Source organism: Hyla sarda, chromosome 6 (genome assembly GCF_029499605.1).
Source record: "Hyla sarda isolate aHylSar1 chromosome 6, aHylSar1.hap1, whole genome shotgun sequence".
NCBI lineage: Eukaryota > Metazoa > Chordata > Amphibia > Anura > Hylidae > Hyla > Hyla sarda.
Window position 1 is genome coordinate 227923343 of NC_079194.1, and position 13108 is coordinate 227936450.

General features: G+C 42.2%; 1 protein-coding gene across 4 annotated transcripts in view; it reads left to right on the plus strand.

Moving 5' to 3' along the window:
- Nucleotides 1-13108, plus strand: part of MPPED2 (metallophosphoesterase domain containing 2) — a 207979-nt gene that overhangs the window by 67018 nt on the left and 127853 nt on the right. For all 4 annotated transcript variants that reach the window (XM_056526668.1, XM_056526667.1, XM_056526666.1 and 1 more), the window contains one exon: nt 888-1069. In XM_056526668.1, the coding sequence (XP_056382643.1) occupies nt 888-1069 (182 nt within the window). The remainder of the gene's footprint in view (nt 1-887; nt 1070-13108) is intronic.

The following is a 13108-nucleotide window of genomic DNA, read 5'->3' on the forward strand; positions in this document are numbered from 1 at the left end:
TGGAGTTCTCCTTTAACTTTCTGGCACCAGTTTATTTAGAAAAAAAGAGGTACTCCACTGCCACAGCGTTCTTGACGTCACGACAACACCCCTCGTGATGTCACGACACGCCTCCTCAATGCAAGTCTATGGGAGGGGGCATGGCAGAGCCACGCCCCCTCCCATAGACTTGCATTGAGGAGGCGTGACGTCATGAGGGGCTTGGCCGTGACATCACGACTCCCACAGCCCCCACTCAGCGTTTGGAACAAAATGTTCCAAACGCTGGGGCAGAGAAGTACCCCTTTAAGCCCTTGAAATAAAATGTACATGTTCAGGAAACAGACCAAATCTGTTTGGTATATCAATCTCCATGGGTACACCTTGGTTTACGTGAAAATACTCCTTTGCAGGTATTCTAATGTATACTGGCGACTTAGCCCTAAGTCTTGATGTGAATGGGGCATTAGAGGGGGTTTATTGAGAAAGAAAAGGTAAAATTGTTATGGTGATCAATGTAAAATGATATTACGATTATATTAATTTTATATTATTTATTATATTTGTTTTTTTTTTAAAGCTTTTTAAGTTATATCACCTCATTATTCAATCACTTAATTATAAATGTATACAGTATAAGTAATTTGTTCTATTTTTTTTTTTAACTATATGACAAGATATGTAGAATTTCTCTTGGTTTCGGAAAACTGCTATTGTATGTTGTTAACGTTCCATATTCTATTTAGTTTGCTGGGGTTAAATAATACATTTCATTCTGCATGAACCTATTACTGGGAATGTGCCTGTTGAGGTTTCCATTTGATCTTTGCTTTCTGCCTTTTCAGCTGCTCTATTTGTTCCGCTGTTGTCTCCAAGTTCTAACACTCATTTAATTATCTCTGCTCCAGGGTAGACCCCATCCCTTATGACACTCCCAAACCAGCCGGCCACACGCGTTTTGTCTGCGTCTCTGACACACACTCCAGGACAGATGGTATCCAGATGCCATACGGGGACATCCTTCTGCACACAGGCGATTTCACAGAGCTGGGGCTGCCTTCCGAGGTTAAGAAGTTTAATGACTGGTTAGGTAAGGATCTGTCGCTGCCCGGTGACCCCCATTAACCTCCACGTGGCCATTGCACTTATTGTCTCCTAATTAAATGTAAGCACTTGACTCTATCTGTGCCCGGCCTCTAACAACACTGATGAATTTACAATTAAAGCTGAATTACAAGAAGGAGGTATCAGTTCTATTTCCTTTCATGCTCGCACTATAAAAGACACCAACAAAAGAAAATCATGGGGCAGGTGTCACAACGGTGCGCCGATTTATGGATGGCTAAAATTCAAATAGAAAAGAGGTCGAAGATGAACTGCGTAAAACAATAAAATTGTGTATGTAAAATGTAGTTAAAGGATAACTTGCTTAAAGGGGTACTCCGGTGAAAACCTTTTTTCTTTTAAATCAACTGGTGGCAGAAAGTTAAACATATTTGTAAATTACTTCTATTAAAAAATCTTAATCCTTCCTGTACTTATTAGCTGCTGAATACTACAGAGGAAATTCTTTTCTTTTTGGAATGCTCTCTGATGACATCACGACCACAGTTCTCTCTGCTGACATTATTATAATAATAATAACGCTTTATTTATTGTTGTCCTTAGTGGGATTTGAACCCAAGTCCCCAGCACTGCAAGGCAGCAGTGCTAACCACTGAGCCACCATGCTGCCCTTAGCATAAATCTGCTATGCATGGTTGCTAAAATGGACAGAGATGTCAGCAGAAAGCACTGTGCTCGTGATGTCATCAGTGTTCCAAAAAGAAAAGAATTTCCTCTGTAGCATTCAGCAGCTAATAAGTACTGGAAGGATTAAGATTTTTTAATAGAAGCAATTTACAAATATGTTTAACTTTCTGCCACCAGTTGATTTAAAAGAAAAAAGGTTTTCACCGGAGTACCCCTTTAACTTGAGCAATTACACTTGTCAACTGCCTCCTGGCAAGATACTCTGTCAAAATACTATTTTATTAATTAATTAATTTAATCTTTTTGTTGTTGATTTTAGTTTTTTGAGAACTTATCTGTACAGGTTACTTAAAGGGTTTTCTTCTGAATGTATTATGTTTATGATATGCAAATAAGATATGGATCAGTTCACATGTATCCGGTGATAGTTGCTATTTAGCGTGGTCACTCCAGGTCAAACACTGCATGGCAGATGGTCCAGAGGACTGACTCCATTCCTCATTTCAGCCTATAGGGCAGTGTAGGTGTTGCCAGATCCATTGATTCCAGCTCGTGTCTGGCTGACCAGTCATTTACCCAACCTTAGGCTGCATTCACATCTCTGTTTTACACTACGGGTGCCGGATACAGCTGGGGGAGGGGCAAACCGTGCGCTCCCGTACCCCAGCTGGACCAGCGCTGAACTCCATTCACTTTAATGAGCCGACCGGAGTCAAATGGTGACTCCGGTCGGCTAATTTTTGACCCGTATCCAGTTTTGTGACTGGACCTAAAACCGTAGTATACTACGGTTTTAGGTCCGGTCACAAAACTGGATACAGGTCAAAAATAAGCCGACCGGAGTCAACGTTTCACTCCGGTCGGCTCATTAAAGTGAATGGAGTTCAGCGCTGGTCCGGCTGGGGTACGGGAGCGCACGGTTTGCCCCTCCCCCAGCCGGATCCGGCACCCGTAGTGTAAAACTGAGATGTGAATGCAGCCTTAGTGAGGTCTGGCCATGGGGACACCCACCTCTCATGGGCCTGTATTCTTGTTTGGTCTAAACAATATTAGCTTTAAAGCTAAGTTATAAAATATGTATGGCCTTCTACCCACAGACAGCTAAGACTATTCTTTTTATAGCAGAGGTCTCCACTCCATGTGGCGTTTCAAAGCGCCTTATCCAGTGGCACTCAGGCAAGGCTTTTTCAGAGCGTTTCATACACCACATGCCTCCCAACCTCTATTAGGGGGAAAGGAATGACAAAGTCCATTGAGGCGAGCCACAAAAGAAAATACAATCCCAGTGAAGACCACATCTGCATCCCAGTAACAGAGACCAGTAGACTGCATATGGCAGCCATCTTCCATGGTATCTGCTGCCTTGTGTAACGTTTCCTTCCCTTGCAGTCCATTTACATGTGGAGTAAAATATGAAGTGTTTGAGTGAAGGAAGTAAAGAGAACTTCTGCTGAAGACACATGCACATGGCTGTTACTGCTCTGTATAACCATTATGTTGTGTGGATCCATAATGCAGCAACCCAAAGATACATTATGGAGCCAAGTTGTATCTCTGTGTGTCTCTGATTTCAAAAAGTGGCATGCTCCATTGATAAGGCTTTCTATATACCTCTGCAATATGGAACTGTCTGGTGGCAACACATAAGGAGTGCTTATAACTCTGTAATTCGGAGCCATGAGGACTCTGTGTACAGTGCAAATGTCTCTGTGGTGTGCATATAGCTTTACACTTGTTTCATATACAAGTAGTAAACACACAGTTCTAGAACACCTGAGATTTGTTGAAAAAAGCGTCGCAGCACACATTTTTAAAGGAATTTTGCCTTGTTTGCACAATTTGTGCCAATTTTTTTTCAAAAGGATTGTGGCTTCCTAAAAAGGGGTGGACAAGGGGGATTGTGGCTTAAATTGCACCAAATTTAAAGAAAAAAACAAAATAAAAAAACAACCCAGTCCTTATGGGGGTATACCATGGAAAAACTTTTTTTTATATATACAGTATATCAACTGGCTCCAGAAAGTTAAACAGATTTGTAAATTACGTCTAATAAAAAATCTTAATCCTTCCAATAATTATTAGCTGCTGAAGTTGAGTTGTTCTTTTCTGTCTGGCAACAGTGCTCTCTGCTGACATCTCTGCTTGTCTCGGGAACTGCACAGTAGAAGAGGTTTGCTATGGGGATTTGCTTCTACTCTGGACAGTTCCCGAGACACGTGTCATCAGAGAGCACTTAGACAGAAAAGAACAACTCAACTTCAGCAGCTCATAAGTACTGAAAGGATTAATAGTTTTTAATAGAAGTAATTTACAAATCTGTTTAACTTTCTGGAGCCAGTTGATATATATATATATATATATATATATATATATATAAAAAAAAGTTTTTTTCTGGATAACCCCTTTAACTACACTACCTCAGAGGTGGTGTAGACTGAGCACACAGTGCAAGATGTGCCAGAGTTTCAAACAGCTTGAGTCACTAGAGATTAGAGATTAGCGATCAGGCAGGTGAGTATAGTTGATTTTTTTTTTTTTTTTTTAATGGGCACTGTCACCAACTTTATTTTTTGATATGTTGTAGTACTTATGTACTACAACATATCTCTAACATACTTTTATTTTTTATTTTTTTCATTAAAAAGGTTTAATTTACATTAAAAAACCGGCCACTGAAAAAGGACTGATTTTGGCCTGGAAATCAGTCCTTTTTCAGTTAGGCTGCACTCGCTCCCTGCCTGTCAATCAGACAGGTGGGAGCGAGCACATTGCCTCCCCGGCCACTGGCTGGGAGGCCACTCCTCCCGCACATTGCCGCCGCCGCCTCGTTGCCACCGCTGTCCCTGCACGCCCGCTGCCGGACTCTGCAGTAACTGCAAGTGTAATGAGGGAACAGGCTAGTGCCGTAGCGGGGAGGGGGGGGAACGGGCTAGCAAAAAAAAAATATATAGGATGGTGGGAGCTACCCTTTAAATCTTATTCTGAAAATATAAAAAAATATATATACACACCGTATATATATATTAGAGAGAGAGAGGTCCAACGCCAGGCAACCTTTTAAAAATATTTTTTTTAAATATTTAATCCTTTAAAGTAGCGGTCTTCAAACTGTGGCCCTCCAGATGTGGCAAAACTACAACTCCCAGCATGCCCGGACAGCCAACAGCTGTCCGGGCATGCTGGGAATTGTAGTTTTGCCACATCTGGAGGGCCACAGTTTGAAGACCACTGCTCTAAAGTTTTGCCTTCTCATGTTACATGCGCACTAGATGTATTTGCAGTGGATTTTGACTTCCCCTTAGAAGGCAACGGGAAATTTTGCCATAGCGTAACATTGGTATGCCTGGGATTGAAAAATTCACACCGCGGGTCACTTTCTGAGCAGGACATTTCTGCTTTGTGAAGGTGAAAATGTAAACTTTCAGGTACTGTCGTCCTCTGAGAAAGTTCAGTGTGCAATTCGGTATAGAATAGCCACACCAAATGCCTGTAATGCTTGTGTGCGTGACACTTACTCTTGCTCAGACCTTGTATGGTGGCGCCCTAGGGCAGTGTTTTCCAAACAGTATGCTTCCAGCTGTTGCAAAACACTGGGCGTTGTTGTTTTCCAACAGCTGGAGGCTCCCTGGTTGGGAAACACAGCTCTAGGAATCCAGAGTATGGAACCTGCGAACACTCTATGGGGTTTCGGTATACAGTGGTTCCTCAAGTTACAATATTAATTGGTTCTGGGACGACCATTGTATGTTGAGACCAGAACTCTATGGAAACCAGGTAAATGGTACTAAAGGCACCAAAATGTCATCCAAAAATAGGAAAAAGTGAGAATTAAAGAAAAATAAGTAGATAACGAATACAGATAAAGCAAATCCTTACATATAAAAGTAAGAAAGATCTTCTGGGAGCTGTAATCATTGTTTATGTCAGTGTTTCCCAAGCAGGGAGCCTCCAGCTGTTGCAAAACTACAACTCCCAGCATGCCCGGACAGCCGTTGGCTGTCCGGGCATGCTGGGAATTGTAGTTTTGCAACAGCTTGGGGCACCCTGCTTGGGAAGCACTGGTCTATGTAGAGGACAGGAGCTTCTTCGGGGTCCTATACAGTACACAGTGTCCTAAAAAAAGTAACATGGAGCCGCCCTCACCTGGTGTCTAGAGATGAGCGAACTTACAGTAAATTTGATTCGTCACGAACTTCTCGGCTCGGCAGTTGATGTCTTTTCCTGCACAAATTAGTTCAGCTCTCCGGTGCTCCGGTGGGCTGGAAAAGGGGGATACAGTCCTAGGAGACTCTTTCCTAGGAATGTATCCACCTTTTCCAGCCCACCGGATTACCTGAAGGCTGAACTAATTTACGCAGGATAAGTCATCAACTGCCGAGCCGAGAAGTTCGTGACGAATCGGATTTACTGTAAGTTCGCTCATCTCTACTGGTGTCCAAAGGAGCAGCTAATCCTGGCCCAAAAGTTTGTGACGAATCGGATTTACTGTAAGTTCGCTCATCTCTACTGGTGTCCAAAGGAGCAGCTAATCCTGGCCCAAAGAGTAGTACAGAACATGTAATACCTCCCTGTACTGTAGGAGGCGCTACCAGACACCATTCAGTGCATACGCTTCAGTACTACAGGAGTTTTACCAGTGAATGCCCATTCTGATTGGTCAGTTCATTGACACGTTTCACAGATCCGGACTGTCTGTACATTGTATGTTGAGTCTGGTTTTAACTTCCAGAAAAGACCATTGTATGTTGAAACTATTGTATGTTGAGGCCATTGTAAGTAGAGGGATCACTGTATACTCTCCAATGGTGACAAAACGGCATAAAAGCAGAGGCAACACAGAGGTTCAGTATGGACACATAACAGGATACGGGCACCACACCAATCCATCAAGCTGGCATACGTACGAGCCATTATGCAGTACATCAATTACATAACGGTGACCAGCGTGCTAAAGCCAGGCAGTTGGCATGAGGCTACATCCGAAATGGTCTTCATGCCAGATAAATAATCTATATTGGTTTTGCATAGAAGTTTCCAGACCGCACAGAGAATGACCTTTGTGGCCACTTAGTGACTGAAAAGGTCTGCGGGATAATTTATTTGCATTGTTTTCATATGAACATGCCCCTTGGGCCTTGTAAGTCGGCAGTCACTTGACCTTGGCAATTGTTAAATGCTTTAAACACAGTTAGTTGAAATAATTGTTTTCATTTGATCTGTAGTGACCTGAACGCTGGAGAACACGTCTTCACTGTGTCAGGATCATCTTACAGTTCACTACTCCCCAAGCCACAAGTCTCGAAGTGGAATTCTCATTTTTTTGGGAGTATGTTGAGATACTAATTGTCTGGAGTATTACTCACTTCCTGCGTAGACTGAGGGTCACCCAAAAACTCTGCAACACTGTCGTCCTGTAACTATAGACGGTATTATGTTCAGCCAGCTACTGTCAATATTAAGAATAGTACAGGTCATGTGACTGTACAAAAGCAGGAGGCTGCGGGTTGATTGTTTAGACGAGTCACGGTAGCTGACTTTTTTATCATTTTTATTATTTATAACGGGTGCACTCTTTCCTATAATATACACCTATAATAAAGAGAATAGGAAGATACCTGTCCATTATTAATTGGCTGATAAAAGTCCTCATCCTTTTTTTTGTAGAAATGTTCTGCATGTATTATGAATGTTTGTAGCAGTTGACAACATGCCCAACCATTTTCTCCTCCAGAATTGTTTCATCAGGGGAGTGTTGGGAGGCCCCATACCCATTAAAGGGTTACTCCACTACCCAGCATTCAGAACATTGAGTTCCTGAACGCTGTGTGCGGGCTTCCGTGTTCGCTCCCGCCCCCTCGTGACATCATGCCCCGCCCCCTCAATGCAAATGTATGGGAGGGGGCGTAACGGCTGTCACGCCCCCTTCCCATAGACTTTCATTGAGGGGACAGGCCGTGACGTCACGAGGGGGGCGGGCGTGAAGACGGAAGCCCGCACACAGCGTTCAGGAACTCAATGTTCCGGACGCTGGGGAGCGGAGTAACCCTTTAATGGGTATGGGGCCTCCCAACACTCCCCTGATGACACAATGCTGGAGGAGAAACCCTTTAAAGAATTGGCCAGTCGTGCTAAAATAAGCAAGTTTAGTTGACGTTAATCTGATGTAGTGTCTAGCAAGTTTTAGACTATGTTCACACCGTGATTTATTGGGCTTAACCTGGATTAGAGAAAACATAGCCCCCTTTTCCAAGAAATAACGCCACTCTTGATTTCAGTTTGCGCGTGATATAGCAGCTCGGTTTCATTAAAGGGACTTGAGCAGAGTTGTAATGCCACACACAAACTGAGGACAGGTGGGGCGCTGTTTTTGGAAGAAAGAAGCTGTGTTGTTTTGGGTGTTTTTTAATCCTGGAAACCCCCTTTTTTAATATTTGATGTATAATTTCCTTGAGCAACTACAAGGCTGATCCTTCATCAATATGTCCTGCTGATTTGATATGGGGCTATTTTTTAGTGTTGCCACCTAAAATAAGTGGCCTGCTGTGAATTTTCTATTGCATCTATTGAACAGGGCTGCAGAAACCTATTTCATATGCATGGAACACAGATCGCATTTCAGGCAAATTTCTGTGCAGAATTCATGCGGACTACCACATTAAAAAGTATGAAGATAACCTAGTCCGGAGGTGACAGCAGATTGGACTTCCACCAAAGTGATCCACAACTGTGGCTCCTACGTATTGCCTCTCATCTCTATAATTGTCCGGTTCAGACATCAGAACGTAATGTTTCTACCGATGTTATTTTTAGATAATCTCCGCTGACCTGTGTTCTATTCTGTTATGTGTTAGTTTTACATTACATTATATAAATGGTATTATATAGTATAATATAGTGGCCAGGACAATAAATTAATAACATTACAAAATATACATTGTATTACCAGGTTTCCATGTTGCACATGTTGCAGAGGCAAATTCATATATTTGTTATAAGCCCCATAAAAGGAAAGGCCAAGTACAGATATACCCCACTCCCCCATGTCAAGAATCAGATTAAAGTAGTTTAGAACATAGTAGCTTAGTAGCAACTTTTCACACCATTTATAAGATCACTGTTTGCTGTCAGTGAATGGAAACATTGTCATACAGTCATGGCCGTAAATGTTGGCACCTCTGAAATTTTTCAAGAAAATGAAGTATTTCTCACAGAAAAGGATTGCAGTAACACATGTTTTGCTGTACACATGTTTATTCCCTTTGTGTGTATTGGAACTAAACCAAAAAAGGAGGAAAAAAAGCAAATTGGACATAATGTCACACCAAACTCCAAAAATGGGCTGGACAAAATTATTGGCACTCTTTCAAAATTGCGAAAAAAATAAGATTGATTCAAGCATGTGATGCTCCTTTAAACTCACCTGGGGGCAAGTAACAGGTGTGGGCAATATAAAAATCACACCTGAAAGCCGATAAAAAGGAGAGAAGTTTACTTAGTCTTTGCATTGTGTGTCTGTATGTGCCACACTAAGCATGGACAACAGAAAGAGGAGAAGAGAACTGTCTGAGGACTTGAGAACCAAAATGGTGGAAAAATATCAACAATCTCAAGGTTACAAGTCCATCTCCAGAGATCTAGATTTGCCTTTGTCCACAGTGCGCAACATTATCAAGAAGTTTGCAACCCATGGCACTGTAGCTAATCTCCCTGGACGTGGATGGAAGAGAAAAATTTATGAAAGGTGTCAACGTAGGATAGTCTGGATGGTGAATAAGCAGCCCCAAACAAGTTCCAAAGATATTCAAGCTGTCCTGCAGGCTCAGGGAGCATCAGTGTCAGTGTGAACTATCCGTCAACATTTAAATGAAATTAAACGCTATGGCAGGAGACCCAGGAGGACCCCACTGCTGACACAGAGACATAAAAAAGCAAGGCTACATTTTGCCAAAATGAACTTGAGTAAGCCAAAATCCTTCTGGGAAAACTTCAAAGAGTGTGCAACCAAATATTGTTAAGGGTGCCAATAATTTTGTCCAGCCCATTTTTGGAGTTTGGTGGGACATTATGTCCAATTTGTTTTTTTTCCTCCTTTTTTGATTTAGTTCCAATACACACAAAGGGAATAAACATGTGCATAACAAAACATGTGTTACTGCAATCCTTTTTTATGAGAAATACTTCATTTTCTTGAAAAATTCAGGGGTGCCAACATTTACGGCCATGACTGTATACATAGACATAAAAAACCTCTAATATCCTGTTCACTAAGCCAATGGATTTAATTTATTTCAGGCAACAACATGGCCTGCAGTTCAGCTATGATTCATTTTATCCATATACAGGGCTGGTTCAAGGATTTTTGCCACCCTAGGCAAAAGCAAATTGTGCCGCCCTCTTGACTCCACCCTTTGACATGCCCCATTCTGGCTGAGCGAGTGGTTTGGATGCTGGTTGTAACTGTCTTGCGGCAGGCTGCCTATTTTGCCTATAGGCAGAGCCGGCCCTATCCATAGGCTTCTAGCATACAAACTGTAAAAGCAGGAAAGGTCCGGACAGGTTTACATCCTGTGGATGTAGTGTATCTATTTACTGACAAAAGCATAGATGCTAAATATTAGGTAACATTGACACACAAGGTTTTGTAGAGAACTCCTATTATAAACATTTATGGCCTATCTGCAGTATATACCATCAATTTCTGACCCTGGACCCCCATCCAGTGTCTATATAAGATATTCAGCTATTGATATAAGTAAATTATTCCTGAAAAGGAAGTTTCCTTTAAGGCGGCGGTGGATGTAGACTTGAAGACATTGCTCTTGAAGGTGGCAGACATCACAGCTGAAAACGTTATTCTATCATTGGCTACACTCCTACTGTACTCTGTCCCGTGACAACACCGATGAAATATGCTGCAAATCTCTGCACATTTCTTTCTTTTATTTCTATGCCATAACCACATCTGTGTCTCTGCCTCCATTGCAATGGCTAATAACTATGACCGTTCAGCTGTTACTGTACACTTCTTTCCTAATGCTGCCGATGTGGTATGCATTTGATTTAATCCCACCCAATGAGTTTTCATGGCTGAGTTTTTGGAGTGTGAGGGTAGCACATAGAAAGCATGCAGTCATAAAGATTAGCAGGCTGTGTAATTCAATTTCAGGCCATTAGTCACTTTTATTTCTTTTATGCCTTCAGTCTGTCGGCCAGTCTCCCTGCCCCCGCTTTCCGATTCTCTTCCTTCAACTCTTTTACCTTCTTCATTCTGCTTTGCTATTATCTTTTCCCTAGCCTCTTGATCTTCATGGTGTTTTCCTTCCTCTGTCCTTTACCATTGTTTCTTGTTCTTTTCCCTATTATTCTTGACCTTGTATTCCTCATCTACTCCTCCACCATTCTTCTTCTCAGCTCTTAGTCTGGCCATTCTCCCTCTCTCTCTCTTTGATTTGTTCTCCTCCCTTTTTATTTGTTATGCCTTCCCTCTTTTTTGCATTTGTCTTATATCTTTCACCCATTTGCCCTTGTCCATCCTACATTATTTTTGGCATGCGACTTGTCTCCTGTCTTTGTTCTTCCTTATTCATTCCTTGGGACTAAGGGAGTTGGGTATCTCCTTGAGATGACTGCCAAAGTGACATATGGAGTCTTACAAGCCATTCTTTTCCATAGGGGAGTAACCCATCTGTAGACAGCTGTTTTACCCTGTTCTGTACTGACTATGGGCTGGAACCCCTGAAACAGCTGTCTACAGCTACTTTGCATATTGTTCATGTCTTGAATCAAACATGAGGGCTAAGAATGCACCGGAATTCTGGCACAATTTGCACCAAAAACTTGCATGACTTGTGCCACATTTTGACACTTTTACACTGGGCCCAACAAAGTGTAGCTTTAGTATAAACAGGGTGCATGGCCTTTATGCACCAAAAATGCAACCTTTTTGCCACATGCAATTCTGGTTTGAAGTAAGCCAGCTAATCATTGGTCTAAACTCAGGCTAAACAGTCTTCAGATATATCCGATTTTATCAATCAGCCTCATACACTTCCATAAATCCTATGTATTTGAAGATTGTCTTCGTTTCCCTAGACTAAAAATTAGACTACCAGTACTAGTTTTAGTACATCTGGGCTGAATATCTTTGATGCGCCGTGCACATACTAATATTGCAATGGATATTATAATAGGGGTGACTGTATATTTATTGATTTATAGTATGGCATGTATGTGTTCTATAAGGACTTTAGATTTTAGCCATAAAGCCGCATACCTTTTTTCTTTTCTTTCCTTTTATATGCCTTCTTGTTTTCATAGGCATCATGCATATGATAAAGTCGTGTACAGTGCCACATGTATTACAGCTCCATCCGACTCTATAGAACTGGTATGCTGACAAAATGTAATTGTGTACATTAGGCCATATAGAAAATGTTAATCTTTTAAAACTTTTTTATGTTTTCTTATTGAAGGGCCAGGCTTCATCACCTCTTAGTGAATAGTCCTAAAGGATTAGAAAGTTTGATTCCTTTTTTCCAAAATCAGCGCCAAACTTTTTCATGGGTTGAGTGTATTATTGCAGTTACACTACAGTTTGGTGAACAAGGCTGAGCTGTGTAATAGTACACACAACTGTGTGTGTATTCCTGTACAACCCCTGAAAGGGGTACTCCGCCCCTAGACATCTTATCCCCTATCCAAAGGATAGGGGATAAGATGTCCGATTGCTGGGGTCTCGCCGCTGGGGACCCCCGCACTATAGCAAGCAGCACCCACCTGTAACTGCTTCTGGAAGCGCTGGAGGTTCTCTGGCTAATTCCTCCCGACCACGGGGATGGAAGATCGTGACATCACGACTCCGCCCCATGTGACATCACGCCCCGCACCCTCAATGCAAGTCTATGGAAGGAGGCATGACGGTCGCCACGCCCCCTCCCATAGACTTGCATTGAGGGGGTGGGGTGTGATGTCACACGGGACGGAGTCGTGACGTCACGATACTCCGGCCCTGTAGTCGTGAGGAATTAGCCAGAGAACCTCCAGCGCTTCCAGAAGCAGTTACAGGTGGTTGCTCCTTGCTATATTGCGGGGGTCCCCAATGGCAGGACCCTGGCGATCTGACATCTTATCCCTTATCCTTTGGATAGGGGATAAGATGTCTAGGGGCGGAGTACCCTTTAACCTTTTTTCTTATACTCGGCATATTTTGTCTGTGGCTTTCCATTTATTCAATTTCCTTCTATTTTTATGTTCTATTTCGTCACTGTCATTAATGTACTTTGTCTTGATCACTGTCAGTTACTTCTTCCTCCTTTGTCTACTTTATGTATATTGTCTCTGCCATTTTTTGCCATTTGTCATGTATGTTAGGAGAAAT